This window comes from Lipotes vexillifer, unplaced genomic scaffold (assembly GCF_000442215.2).
Source record: "Lipotes vexillifer unplaced genomic scaffold, Lipotes_vexillifer_v1.1 scaffold481, whole genome shotgun sequence".
In the NCBI taxonomy this organism is placed as follows: Eukaryota; Metazoa; Chordata; class Mammalia; order Artiodactyla; family Lipotidae; genus Lipotes; species Lipotes vexillifer.
In genome coordinates, this window is record NW_006789873.1 from 460,687 (window position 1) to 476,005 (window position 15,319).

At 49.9% G+C, this 15,319-nt stretch overlaps 1 protein-coding gene across 2 annotated transcripts in view; it reads right to left on the minus strand.

Annotated features, from left to right (window-relative positions):
• Positions 1-15,319, minus strand: part of HS6ST2 (heparan sulfate 6-O-sulfotransferase 2) — a 304,245-nt gene that overhangs the window by 288,536 nt on the left and 390 nt on the right. The window contains exons 2-3 of one of the 2 annotated variants that reach the window (XM_007462871.1): positions 12,312-13,005; positions 10,935-11,453 (exon numbers count right to left, since the gene is read on the minus strand). In XM_007462871.1, coding sequence (XP_007462933.1) covers positions 10,935-11,453; positions 12,312-12,739 — 947 coding nt within the window. In that variant the 5' untranslated portion in view covers positions 12,740-13,005. Of the gene's footprint in view, positions 1-10,934; positions 11,454-12,311; positions 13,006-15,319 lie in introns of those variants that run through there. The other variant, XM_007462872.1, reaches the window with a different exon arrangement.

Genomic DNA, 15,319 nt, shown 5'->3' on the forward strand with positions numbered 1-15,319 from the left:
TCAGTTGGTAGATTTTACAATTTCTCCTTATAGCTCTGTCAATTTTTGCTTTATATATTTCAAAACTATGGTATTAAGTGCATACAGGCTTAGAATTGTTATCTGAAGAATTGAACATTTTATCATTGTTCAGTGATCCTGTTTATGCCCCAAAAAGGCTTTGGCTTAGTTAATTTAGCTACATCAGCTTTCTTCTGGTTAGTATTTGCATAGTATATCTATTCCAATCCTATCTGTGTCCTAATGTTTTAGCTTTGTCTCTCATACACAGCATATAGCTAGATTTTGTATTTTCATCAGTTGTGATAATCTATGTCTTTCAACTGGTGAGTTTAGTCAACTTCTATTTATTGTAATAACTGAGGAGCTGGTTGCCAAGATCAAAGGGCCTTTTAAAAGTACCTCCATGTTTCCTGGCTGTAACCTGGTCACTCTAGTCAATTTCAAAACACTCTTTGCTTGCATTCACTCTCCTGTAGGAAGTTAGCAAAAGTCCAATGATCTCCATAAATGAACCTGAGCTGATACTATACAGTTATGGGAAAAAGTCAATTAATGCAAGGAATAGCACACACAAGCCTAATCCATTTGATGTAAACCAATGCATTGCACACATTTCAATTGCTCTGTATTCCTTCAGAAAAGTGCATGGAAGTGATTCATTAGAACTATACTCTTCACTGGGACTTCCCTGGTGGCGCAGTGGTTAAGAATCCGCCTGCCGATGCAGGGGACACAGGTTCAAGCCTTGGTGTGGGAAGATCCCACATGCCGCAGAGCAACTAAGCCCGTGCACCACAGTTACTTAGCCTGCGCTCTAAAGCCCGCAAGACGCAACTACTGAGCCCGCGTGCCACAACTACTGAAGCCCACACACCTAGAACCTATGCTCCGCAGCAAGAGAAGCCACAGCAATGAGAAGCCCACGCACTGCAACGAAGAGTAGCCCCCACTCGCTGCAACTAGAGAAAGCCTGTGCGCAGCAATGAAGACCCAACACAGCCAAAAATACATTCATAAATAAATAAATTTATTAAAAAAAAGAACTATACTCTTCACAAGAAAAAGATCAATTCTCTTAGACTCACTAGGGCATCCCTGCTGGTAAAATTCAAAAAGCAAGCACAGTGAATAAGAAGTCCTTTTTGCAGACATTCACTTCGGGAAAGAACGTGATTCTTGACAATTCAGAGTAAATGAAGTGCAAATTATTCTCTAATAATATATCCCAGAATTGAAGCTTAAATTGTGACTAAAAAAGAACCCACAGTCTAATCAGAAAAATATATTTATTGGTAATTCCCATGAGCTCATATTTGATACATTTATATCATAGGATAACAAGTTCAAAACTATTGCTAAGTTATAAATATGGAATTTATGCCGAATTTGCATGTATTGAATTTTATTTTGAATTTGCATGTGTGACTATATTTGAATATTTATAATATTCCAGAAAAAGCACAGTGGAATGTGCAAGACAGATTTATTTAGTGTAATGCTCTGAAATGTGTCAAAGTCTTCAACACTGTTCTTAGAGGCAAAATAGCAGAAATAACAAATGGGACACAATAAGACCAACTGAATAATCTGCGAAGTCCAATACCTAGCAAAGCTAGGAGAGCTCTCCTGCCAATAAATATTTTACTAAAGTTTAGACAAATATTTCTCTAAGCTTACAATGACTTTGTATTAGAAGACATATACCATTAATTGGATTCTTCATTATACTTTAATGGAAGAAGGAACATTCCCATGCATATCCTTTTTTTCTCTAAACTCAGTGACTAAATATCTCATCTCAGGACTTCTCCGGTGGTCCAGTGGCTAAGACTCTGTGCTCCCAATGCAGGGGGCTCAGGTTCAATCCCTGACCAGGAAACTAGGTCCCGCATGCATGCCGCAACTAAGACCTGGTGCGGTCAAATAAATAAATAAATAATTTTTTAAAATATATAGGGGGAAAAAATAAATATCTCATCTTATTTGGCGCAGAATGTTGATATTAGCTTTCCAAGTGTGAAGCACATTCTTTACGCTGTCAAAATAACTTGTACCTAGAATGTAGTCTCCATGGAGTCTCAACAATAAGATTCTGAACCTTACTGTATTTAGTGGCCCCTCAGATACCCAGAGCAGTTGAGGAATGAAGTGTTCTAGTCAATTTACATTTAACCAGGGGCAATGCTATTATGAAGTGAAACTGCTCTGGGGGGAGGCTGCTCCAGCAGAATACACTCCCCTTCTCTCCTGGATGAGGGCAACGCATGCACTAACTGATCTAAGCTCTCAGTTGTGGACGTTTAGAACTACAGCCCTTCTCCAACCCCAAGACTTTGCTCTTCCAGCCAGACCATTAGCTCTGGTGTCAGTTCATTTGAAAAGAGGCTCACGAAGATTCAAACTCCAGGCTATCTTGGGTGGCTCTGGCTGAGCAGAGTAAGCCTTTTATTTCCAACTGTGTGCCATTATTAATTTCCAGTTTCATTTAATTTTTAAACAGAGCACAAGCAATAACAATCCACTCAAATATCTCTGTACTGTACTGGTATAAGAGTTTCATGGATTCCTTGGAATATGATAACAGCCAATCATCAGAAAAATCAACAGCTGATGCCTGACTTATCACCTCTGCCTTTCAGTCTGTGAGGTTATTTAGCTGAGGCTGCTTTCCTCATTAAGGACTCCCAGAATATCAAGAGGCTAATGAAATAACCAGCCACAGTTTTAGAAACCAAGAAGCAGACTGTGTAATTCACCACAGTCATTATAAAGCCTCATTGTTAAAACTGTTAATATTTACTTTTACTATGAAAGTAATGCATACTCATATAGGAAATTCAAATCCTTCAGAGAAACAGGAAAAGAAAATAAGTCACTAACTGATCTGTTGCTATCTCAGTATTTTTCTTCCATTCTTTGCCTTTTATGCTTAGATTTGAGAGGGATGGAAAGATGATTTGCCTCTCTCCCTCCTCACCCCTTCTCTCTCACATAATTGTAGTCATACTGGGCCCATAACTGTCTATCTCTTTTTCCCTTAGCATTAAATCACTACCAATTTTCTATAAAAAGGACATTTAAATGGTTTTGAAATAACCCCTCAAGTGGATGTACTGAGATTTCTTGAACCATTCTCCTATATGTGGATGCAGATTTTTCCGATTTGTTGCACTCATGAATAGTTCCAAATAACTTAACAAATAATGGTAGTCTCCTAAGATACCATTCTCATATCACCCTATGCTTTTCCCCCATGGCGCTTCTCACAATTTTAAGTAATGAATTATTTGTTTCATGTCTACCTTTCCCACTCTATGAAGCCAGGGACCACATCTACCTGCTTCCTGGTTCCTGGAAGCACCGTGATAAGAGATATTCAATAAATATCTGTAAATAAATAAATAAATGAGTGAGTCACAGAAAAACATGTACAGGATTGTTTTTCAGTAAAATCCCAGCAAACAAAATCATGGGTCAAAGAAGTAAGTATTTTCAATGTTCTCTGCTGATACTATCTATTTTATTTCGGGAAGAATTATTCCAATATAGTTCCACCAACAACATATGAGAACGATGGTAGGTACCACACCCTTGTCAGCACTGGCTACTATCTTTTTTTTTTAATAATAATGATTATTATAACAGCGACTACTTCATTTATTTTTTTATTTTATTTTAATTTTGGCTGCATTGGGTCTTTGTTGCTGTGCACTGGCTTTCTCTGGTTGTGGCGAGCAGGGGCTACTCTTCATTGCGGTGCGCGGGCTTCTCATTGTGGTGGCTTCTCTTGTTGCGGAGCACGGGCTCTAGGCACATGGGCTTCAGTAGTTGTGGCTCGTGGGCTCTAGAGCGCAGGCTCAGTAGTTGTGGTGCATGGGCTTAGTTGCTCCGCAGCATGTGGGATCTTCCCAGACCACGGCTTGAACCCACGTCCCCTGCATTGGCAGGCGGATTCTTAACCACTGCACCACCAGGAAAGCCCCGCTACTATCTTTTTTTGTTTGGTGGTGGTGGTGATGTATACCGAGTTTTGTTTTTTTGTTTTAATCCAGGTTAATTAGACAGGCAAAAAGGTTTTCCTATATATAATTATTTGAATTTGCATTTCTTTAGTACCAGTGAGGCTAAAGAGCTTTTCTGTGTCTGTAAACTAGTTGTGGTTCCCATGTTGCAAATTGTCTGGTCATATCCTATGTTTTCCTAATCAGTTTGTACAAGTTCTTTATCCAGGAACGATGTCAGCCTTTTGTCTGTTTTATTTGTTGTGCATATTTTCATCAGTTTGCCATATGCCTTTTCATTTTGGCTATTTTGGGACAGACGAACACTTCTCATTCTTATGTAATCATAACTGTCGATCTTTTCCTCTCTTCAAACAGCCTTTTACCTGGCTGAGAGTCCCACATGTGAATTGCAGCTATCATTTAAATAATAATGCCAATTGTGAATTCAGACTAACTGGATTCAGAGACTCCTACGTACACAACGAAGTCCTAACCTGTCCAGAGCCCCCATTCTCACTTCCTTACAAGCCTTGGCCGCTAGAAGCCTAGGCAACTTAGACCGGTCACAGATCTTGGTATCCTCGCAGCACCCAGCAGATCGCCTTCTCAACCTCTCCGTTTTGTCAATGGTACCACCTCAACTCCAGACTGGAAATCAGGGTGGTACCTTTAACTGGACTACAGCTTTCATTTACTTTTATGTTTTTTACATCCCTGCCACGCAAGAGCTTCTCATACTCACTGGGGTTCAACCTCCTTGTTGCCATTCCAGGATCTCTACAATGAGGCTCCCTAACCCTCCCCCAGGCATGAACCTTCTCAGGTCTGGCCAGCCCTGGCTAGGTGAGGTGACTTGACCTCACAATGCCATGAGGATGCCACGCCCACCCACAATGCCTCCTTTCTTCTAAATACAACCCACCTATTCCTAGAAGCCTTTCCAAACAGATGTCTTCTTTTTCTGGCCTGCTCCTCATACTTTAGAGAGGAAAGGGCCTTAGAAAGCATCTCCTTTAAATCTCCCATTTTACAGAGGGGGATGGACCTGCCCCATGTCACATGTTCCTCCCCACCCCCCCACCACCATCTATACATGACATAGTTCTGCATTTTACCATCTAATCTTAATGAACTTGAGGCTAAAGATGGTGACCTTGGCTTTTTTGGATTTGTCTAGGCTCTAATCTCCCCCAACTGCTAGCACTGGGCAGAGGTCATGATACTTACTCCACAAAGTTTGCTGATTGGACCTAAACTGTTATATAAACAGATGGACTTTTCTCTATTTTTTTTTTTTTTTTTTTGCAGTACGCAGGCCTCTCACTGTTGTGGCCTCTCCCGTTGTGGAGCACAGGCTCCGGACGCGCAGGCCCAGCGGCCATGGCTCACGGGCCCAGCCGCTCCGCGGCATGTGGGATCTTCCCGGACCAGGGCACGAACCCGTGTCCCCTACATCAGCAGGTGGACTCTTAACCACTGCGCCACCAGGGAAGCCCCTATTTTTAAAACATATTCTGGTAAAGATATGACATCTTAAAGACATTATTGATATTCAAATCATTTTCAAACAAAATCCATCTTCTTTATTAAATATCTAAAACACCAAAATATTCTGTTCTACTGTAAGCTCTGTGAGAGCAAAGATGACACGTCTTCCCTGGAATATAATGGGCAGTTTTGCAGAATTTTGTTTAACGAATGACAGAGGGAAGAGGTGACTATTCTTTAGTGTCATTTCATGCTACTTAAGTTGATGACAGATATCTAGAAAAGACAAGCTCTAACATTCTTATTGCCACGTAACAGCACTAATATAAAATTACTATTAAGAATATCTAATTCTGAGTAGCTTTTTGTACCACCTTGAGAACTTCGAGCTTTGTTGGGTTGCCAGCAACATGTTTGCCATCTGGGCAAAGATGTTAACTACTACGGCTGAAGTTCTACAGATGTTATCATGGTGAATTTCTCGCCTTCTCCTGAGAAATACGTGGCAGGGGAGTAATAACAGCTCTTAGTATCCTCTTAGCATCCCCAGCTAAGTGAAGCTACCCCTATGAGAATCCAGTGGCCTACAGCCTGAGGGACCAGAAGGACGGCATCGCTGCCTGGATCAGTCCATTCACTCACTGCCTTGCCCTGTACCAAAGCCTGTCATGTTGTCCTGCTTCACTGCAGGAGGGAAGGAGTGGAGTGTGGGCATGTGAACCATGAGCAGGCTTGTGCACTATGGACTTCTTGCTAAGACATGGCTCTATCAAAATGGAGCCACCTTGGGAATGCCCTGGTGGTCCAGCGGTTAGGACTTGGTGCTTTCACTGCTTGGGTCCAGGTTCGATCCCTGGTCAGGGAACTAAGATCCCACAAGCCGCACACGGCCAAAAAAAAAAAAGGAAGGAAAAGAGCCACCTTTAAACAAGAAAGGGAAAGAAATGGAAGACTTTACCACAGGTATTAAAAAGGAGTGACCACAAAGTAGACAAAAGAAAGAAAGAGAAAAGGCTATGCTCCATGTAAATGCCTTGTAGTCCTTTCCTGTCAGTGATAGCCTAGTGGTTTCTAGGTGACGATTAATTACTCTTCCGTAAGACTGCTGCAAAATGTAGAGATACTAAACGTCTAGGATGCAACGTGAATATGATGATCAGATTCTTTGACTTGGGTAGCCATGGAACCTGACCTTCCCCTGCCGCCAGCCGCCGCCCGAGTGTGTCAGCCAGCACAGGGCTTGGGGAAGAATAATGAGGCTGGTGCAGTTTCTTGGTGCCCAATTCTGAGTTCCTCCCACAGACCCAGTGATGCACTAGAGCTGGCTATAAACGGAGGGAATTTGGCTGGTGAAAAGGCTGCAGAATTCGGGAGTTTGAAGAGCTGGTCAGCAACCATGTTTTGATACATTTTCAAAAACAGTCTTGGTAATTCTAGATTGAGCAGGACCTTTCTCTGGCCCCTAAACAACAGATGCATGAAATTCAATTGCTAGGTTTTTTGAAAAGAAATACGATTCTTAATAAACAATTTGTGCCTTTTGCCAGCCAAGCACTCTCCCTCTTCGTCCTCTCCAGGCAACGTGATGGCAGCCGTTTCCACTCAGCCGTTATATATCACTCGAGCACTTCACCATGCGCTGAGGCAGGGAAGCATCTCGAATGTAGCAGTGGGAGCAGAATTCAGGTCTTGGCTTGCAGCCACGGTGGCCTCTCGTGTGCCCCCCACCAATGTGGATGGATGGCTGTGAGTCAAAAGGTGGCCCTTGTCGCCACTGAGGCCTCTTCCTGACGCTTAGTCACCAGGTCCCCAGCGTCCTCCCATCCTTCTCAGCTTTGCAGTGATTTCTGACTAGGCAATGAGGGGCCCCTTTGCCACCCAGCCACGAGACCTTCTCCTGGTGAGCATAAAACCTCAGGGAGGTAGAAATGTGTTTTTCTCCCAATGGCTGCGGCAACCCTGGTCCAATCACTTGTGCAAACACATGTGTAAAAATGCCTGGAAACGGTGATGATGTAGTTGATAACAATACCAGTTAACATGCACTGAGGGTTCATTTTGTGGTAATGACTCACATGAAATACCTCACTGTGCTTTCACAAAATAAATAAATAAAATTTAAAAAACCTTGTCCATGGAGTCACAGTCAACAGAGCAAGGGCTGTGGAAGCAGCCACAGCTGGAGTAAGGCCCCTGCTGTGTCACTAAAGAGCCCAATGACCTTGAGAAAGTCCTTCAACCCCCTTGGGCTTCTGTCTCATGGGACAAATGGGGAGACTTTTGCCCACTCTGCCTTACTCCTACACATAGTGCAAGTTTACAGAGACATACCAGAGATAAGGGGTGGAAAAGCTCATCAGAAACTGGAATGCACTCTCCACAAGACAAGGCTGGGACAGACTCTGGTCCAAGGTCATACAGCTGGTTCATGGCTGGCCTGGAACGAAGGCCCAGGTGTCAGAACTCCCAGGCCAAACAGACTGAGCTGCTGTTCTACTCAGCTCAGTGGTGCATAGAACCACCAGCAGCTGGCATGGAAGCCTGCTCCACACAGGAACTCCTCGTGGCTGACTTTCGCATCTCCTCGGCCTCATGCATCACCACCAGCACAGCTGCCTCTGTCTAAATTTTTAACACACACACACACACACACACACTCTCTCTCTCTCTCTCACTGTCACACATTTGTGCATACCTTCTCTCACACAGATTATCAGAATTCACAGAACTGGTCCTGTAAGCAGGGATTTGTCAACATCCTGGGAAATTCTGGAACCCTCCGGCTATGACTACTCTTCAGGATGAAGATTTCTGGAGGTGGGTAGGAATTAAGGAAATAAAAGAAATGCCCTTGGGATAGCCAAGTGTTTCTCTAGCAAATTTTATTTCATTTTGGTGAATACCATAAGATCCAGTAATTCTGACTCTTTAAAAAGTGGGTTTTCTTCTGGGCTTCCCTGGTGGCACAGTGGTTAAGAATCCGCCTGCCAATGCAGGGGACACAGTTTCGAGCCCTGGTCCAGGAAGATCTCACATGCCACGGAGCAACTAAGCCCGTGCACCACAGCTACTTAGCCTGCGCTCTAAAGCCCACGAGCCACAACTACTGAGCCCACGAGCCACAACTACTGAGCCCGTGTGCCACAACTACTGAGTCCACGTGCCACAACTACTGAGCCCATGCGCCTAGAGCCCGTGCTCTGCAACAAGAGAAGCCACCACAATGAGAAGCCCGTGCACCGCAACGAAGAGTAGCCCCAGCTCGCCGCAACTAGAGAAAGCCTGCACACAGCAACGAAGACCCAACACAGCCAAAAATAAATAAATAAAATAAATAAATTTTTTTAAAAAGTGGTTCTTCTTTTACTAGACTAGATGGCACTGTGGTATCACCCTTTTGATGATCAAGAAAATCTTATTTCATTTCAAATAATTTTGCTTCCATTGGGGGCCGTCCAAGAGGCTGAACCCTCCCCTTGAGGGGGCCTGGTTATCTTATGGTAAATTTCTGACGTAATCTGCCAAAAGACCAGATACACAATCAAGACCACAATAATAATGTATGTCTACAGATCCTGTCACACCCTGACCTACATGTCCAAAAGGATTCTAAAAGGCACATGTGCCCTGAGGAATTCCAAACAGGGCCGGGGAGTCCACAGTGGCCAAGACTTCATTTTTATTCCTGTGCCACAGCCATGGCTGTGGAATACAATTTTTGCCCTCAAGAGATTTTTACATCACCACCCCTCACAAAATCTACAGGCTCTATCAGCAAGAGGGGTTATTTTCAATATTGCCAAACTGTTTAGGAACGTCTTAAACACCAGAGTCTTGTGGTGACAATGGCTTACACAATTCTCACAACAGATAGAGGCAGTAACCTTCCTAGGGTCAAGGTTCTCTTAGGTCGGGGGGGGGGGGGGGGGAAGGGAAATGAAAGTTCAACAGATTCTCCCAGAATTCCAGCATTCAAAAAGGACACTGTAAACTGAGGGAAGGGAAAGTGGGTAGGGGGGGAGGTTTCCTCTAAATCTCAATGGTGACCAGGAAGTCGGAGGGCTCCATTCGTCTGGGGCTGGACAGAAGAAACTGCCCGGCTCTTGCATTCCAAGAGGTATCAACAAAATATGGCCGTAGCCCTCACCATGAGGGGTTGGGGAGGCAGAGGAGGGAGTGGGGAGCCTGCCCAGGGAAGCAGCCTCTGTAGCAGCAGCAGCCTCCAGGACCCTTGTGGTCACCTCGCTGGGGAGACAGAGAGCATGGCCATGTCAACGAGAATCACCTAGTCCATTCCCCGGACTGCCTACCGCAGCCCACATTTGTTTTAGGGAGAGTCGCAGAATGGGAGCCCTGACTGGGGCAACTGCGCCCCAAATAGTCCTTCCTACTCCCCCCTTTATGGCATCCATGACCTCCAGCAACTGGGCATTGCAGCTGGCTGGAGGAAAATGCCCTAGCTTCAAAAGCAAGTGGCTTTTCATAAAACAGCTCTTTCCGATTCCGCCCTGGGTTCATAAAGTCGGCTGGCGGCGCCCTGCTCCGGGGCTCAGAGTTTGTAAATCTGGAGAGGTTTCTCAAGACTGAGCCCCACATGGGATCCGGGGCAGCGTTCCACCTGCCCTTCGACCCGCGGGGTGCCCCTCGCACTCGCAAAGCGCCGCTGATGCCCGGCGTGCAGCCGGGTACCACGCAAGCTGGGTACCACGAGCTCTCTCTGGGTGTCCGCAAACAGCCGCAGAGGGACATTCATTCGCCCAGGGAGAGCAGAGTCAGTGGAGGGAAAGGAGGAGGGAGGCGACAAAAGTCAGGAAAGAAGAGAAAGAACAAAAAGGGTTAAAGAAAGAACGAGAAACAAAGTGAAAGAGGAAAACGGGGGGAAAAGGAAAGAGCGAGCGGCCATGAGCTGACAAGATCCCAAGCACGAGAAAGAGAAAAGAGAAAAAGGCAAATAGAGGAAGCGAGGGGAAAGGCGGGGGGAGGGGAAATGCGGGAGCGGGAAAGAAGAGAGAGCGAAAGGAGGCTTGGGAACCTGGGTGCGGAGAAAAGAAGCGAAAGGCTGGAGGGGCTCAGGGACGCTGCACTCAGAGCATAGTTCTTTCGGGCCCTCCAGTGCGGAGTCTGCGTGCTGTACCCTGTCCCGGCGGCGGCCGGGGGGCGCTCGTCCCGGGCCTCCTGGCCGCTTCCCCAGCGCGCACCCCCAGCCGCCAAGCAGGCCAACCCGCGGGCAGAGAGACGAGCCGTCCCAGGTCGGAACGGACGAGCTTCATGCAGCCGCCACAGCGCCACGAGCGCGCGCGCCGGGGCGCCACCGCAGGGGCGCCGAGGTGCTCCCTGGGTCGCAGGCAGCGGCTAGCCGCGCCTCCCGGCCCTCCGCCCGCCCCGGCCCGGGTCCGCTCCCGCGCCCAGGGGCCCGCTCCGCCGCGGGCCTGCACTCACCTGGACGGTCTCAGCCTGGCGTCGCGCTTGCTGTCCACCACGGCGGGCACGCAGCTGGTGAGCTCGGTCCAGTCGGCGTGCAGTCCGCAGCTCCAACCCGTGGAGAACCTGGAGAAGAGCCAGGTCTCCCGCTTACCCGGCCGGTGGCAAGTGCATTTCTTCTGACCCACGCGGCATTCGCACGGTTGCTCCAGCTGGATGTTGCGCACCAGGTGGCGGCCGAAAGTGGTGCCTCCAGTCTTCTGGATGTGCAGGAACACGATCAGGTCATCACCCTTGATGTCGAAGTCTACCTTGCGCAGGAGGTCGCCGCGGCTGAAATTGTAACGGGGCACGAACCTCGCGGAGCTCTCATCCTCCGAGCGGTACGGGTCCGGCATCGGGGAGCTGAACGCCTGCAGGCGGAGGAGCTGGCATTCTGTGCCGGGGCACACGTATTGGAGGACGATCACGGCAAATAGGAAGAGCATCACCAAAGCCAGCAGCAGCTTGTTGGATTTCTCATCCATGTTCCCGACGCTGGGGGAAACCCAAGCTCCTTACGTCAATCCCGCAGCTCAGCCCGCGCTCGCCGTGCGCCCGTACCGCCTCCCTCCCCCTGGCGCCGCCGTTGCGCCCCTTACCCCTCCCCTCGGCACCGAGTACTCCACCGCTGCGGCGGCTGCGGCGGCGGCGGCGCCCTTCCCCGCTTCCTTCCTTCCCGGCAGGCTCAGCGCTGTGGCTTCTGCCGCACACACCCCCCTCCCCCCGACTCCTTCCCGCTGGCCGCCTGCCCTCTCCCAGCGCCAGAGCTCTCCGGAGCCGCTTCGCGGGGTTTCGTACCCGTGGGACCCCGCCTGACCCGGTTGCCCCACTCCTCAACTCATACCACGGGTCCGAGCCCCCGCGCGTCTTGTTCCACTCTCGGTGGCTCCGTGACTCCCATCCCCATCCTGCTTCACCCGCCGGACTCTCCCTGGCGCTTCTGCCCCCAGTCCCCTTGGCGCGCACGCCGCCGCCTCCTCGCCTGCCCGACTCTCGGGCTCCTTCCCCGTGCGCCCCGAAGCCCTGCTCTTGCCCGCAACGGGTTGCCCACCTTGGGGGACGCCTCAAGGGAGCTCGGAGCCAGGCGTTCGGAGTTACCCTGGGGGAAGGGGGTCCGCCGGCAGCCCGACTTGCTAGCGGAGACGCTGCGCAATGGGTGCCCGCGGAAGCGCGGGGAGGGAGCCGCAGCGTAGCCAAACGCGCGCCGCGCCCCTCCGGAGCCCCGGAGCCCGGCCGCCGCGGGCCAGCCGGAACTTTGCGCCTTTCTCCCCCCTCAAGGCTGCCTTCCCTTTCCGCACGGCTTCCGCGCGCCCTGGCCCGGGAGCGCGAGTCCCGCTTTCGCCTAAAACGTACCTGGCCAGGGGACCGAAAATCTTGGAGAAGATCGCGCCGAGCACGTGCTTCAGCGAGTGGCCCAGGGCGGCCAGGCCCCGGGTGAGCAGGGCCCGGCAGAGGGAGCCCAGGTCCCAGCGTCTCCTGAGGTCGTGCATCCGCCTGCGGCGGCCTCGGGCCAGCAGCGCGAAGAGAGGGGCGCGCGCGGCTCCCGCCAGAGAGGAAGAAGCCTTTAGGGGCTCGTCCAGGAGCGGCTGGGAGTTGAATCCGCGAGACACACCCCTAGGAGGGCCCGCGCGGACTGAGGCGGCGACTGATCCGGGCCGGCTTGCTGCCAACTCGGCCTCTACTCTGGAATGCCGGCGGGGACAGGTGGTGCGGGCGGGCGCTTCTCGCTCCGGTTGCAACGGCGGCCCGAGCGCCCGGGCTGCACACGCAGGCAGTGCCATTACCCCCTTGAGGCAACTCAGGGTACTAAGGATCTGGAGCGAGCTTGAATTTATGTAATAATGCCTCACGCCTAAGAGCTCAAACCACTTAACAAGCAGAGGACCTGGGTCTTCTCCTGTCTTGGGGGACGGAGGTCACTCCAGTGAGCACATCAGTACACTCTGGCCTGTAATTTCAACCTCCCCTAAAATAGCAAAGGCGCAAATTGGACCTTTTCCCTCTCTCCTTGCCAATTTCCATTCTCCAACGGAAGCGGGGGCATTTTCTGAAAAGGTAAGTCAGCATGAAGGAAAAGCATGACCAAAAAACGTGTCAGAATGGGAATCTGAGCTTTTTTACAGCAGGGACTGGCCCTTACTCCCCTCCTCTTGCTCAATCCTCAGCACCAAGCCCCGTGCCTACAGGAAGCCTTCACTCATAAAAGGTGTATTAAAAGGAACGTACATGACTAAATACTACATCCTAGGGGGGCCATCTAATCCAAGGTGATGTGACAAATGAGGAAACTGAGGCCCAGCGAGGGAAAGGGATGTGCCCAAGGTCACACAGCAGAGCCTCAGCGTTTGAACCCAGGGAGCCATCCGTTTCCTAATAACCTTTTCTAATAAATAGGTGCAGACCATCCTCAAGCCAAGTGTCCAAAAGGCTCTTTTCAGATGCAGGACCAGCAATGTAAGGATTAGCAAGAAAAGGAGGAATGTCCCTTTAGGACAAGGCCCCCAGGACTCAGAACGCAAGACCGTTCCCATCCGAGTGTTCTGGTGGAGCTTGCTGCATACCGGGAAGTGAATGAGTGCCCACCGCTGTCTAGTCCCACCGCTGCAGAAGGAGCACAGGGCGGCAGCAGTGTCTCAGAGCAGCGCTGTCTGGGAGGTGGGGGCCGGTGAGATGAGTCCCTCCAGAGACAGCCCCTCCCACGACCTCCCTCAGGACAGTTGGGCCCTCACCGGGCCCTGCTCCCTCCCTCTCCTATTCTCCGCGTAGTGACGCAGCAAGCGCCGGTCTGGGGATCCTGAGTTTCTGTCATTTCCTTGCTGGGCAGCCCTGGGATAATGACCTGCCCCTCCTGAGCCTCAGGTCCCTCTTCCGTAAAATAGGACTAATTCCTCCTTTTTGGCCATCTGGGTCACTGTGAGGATGGCCTTTGGGCAATTCCAAATATGAGGCAGTGTTTACCTGCTGCTCTAAGCTCGGAGCTGCTGACTGAGTCACGGGCCAGTGAAGGCAGGGGCTCTTCTCAGGCGATTTCACAGCTGTGCCCCCTGCCCTTACCCCCCCCCCCCCCCCAGATGTCCCCAGTCCTGGATGGACTTCCTTGTGGCCCCCAACCTACCTGGGACAGTGAGAGACCCTTTGTCTGGCTGCAGGCATGAGGGATTCTTGAGAAACCTGCATTTCAGGCATTTTACCTGTCCGGAGCATCCTGGGGGGAATACTCTGACTTATACCAAGGAGCCAGATGCAGCAACTTACAAGGTAGATCTCCTGGCTTCCCTGAGAGCTCCCCTGATGCCCCCAGGCTTGTAGGACATGTCTGCGAGGGCAGGTGGCAGGGGAGCCACGAGGGTCCCTCAGGAGCTCAGCCTGCCAGCTGTCCCTACCTTCTCCCGGGCCACCCATTCAACCTCTTTGTTCTCTCCAGTATGTGGCTCTCCTCATGGTGCCATCTGAGGACCACCACCCCCCCAACCATTACACCATCATAATGACATTCAGTGGATCCCCAGAGAAACACTTCTGGAACAGTGGGTCACACGTTCATGCCCCCAGCAACTAACTCTGGAGTTTCTGCTCTAAGAGATATCGGTGGGACTGGAACATGGGAACGTGCCTTGGGTGGGGGTGGGAGAGTGGTAACCAGTACAGGGAACAATCAGGACTTAGTCATTTGGGTCACGAAGAGGAACACATTCACACACAGTCCGACGCTCAGAGCAAAGGGCAGCAAGGTTGGTGGTTTTGCTCTCTGCAAAGAAGGAACAGGAAGGGGCTGTAAAGTCTGGCTTCTGAGATCAGATATGTCACTAACAATCTAGTGTGAATATATACACCAGCTCACTGGAGGATATTTGCATTAACAAGCCTTTCCTCCACCCTCACGCTATAAGAAAAAGAAAGAAGTGAATCTCTCATGGTGGATTTCATATATCAGGGTTCCTAAAAGTGGGAAGAAACTTTGGGGGGCAGTAGGGGAGCCCACAAGTCTCAGAGGACCCTTCCTGGGGTGAGGAGGCTCCCTGCTAAGAAGAGGGAACTCTTCCTGTGTGTGTCCCAAAGCGCCACGTTCTCCTGAGGCCAGGCCTGGACCTTGGCAGGACGTTCCGAGACCTCTTGCAGCGCTGGGCTAGGCCCACCTCCCAGGAACCGGTTCCTCTCAGGAACTGAATAACAGAGGTCCTGATACTCTAGAAATCAGCCCTATTTTGGAGATTGGGGAGGGGGGCAGAAGAGGAAGCAAACTGGCTGAATTGTCAGGTCTGTGGTTTTGCATCTCCTTCTTTCTTAGGGCAGCCTGAGTTGCTGCGTGTGTGTGTGTGTGTGTGTGTGTGTGTGTGTGTGTGTGTGTGTGTGTGTGTGTT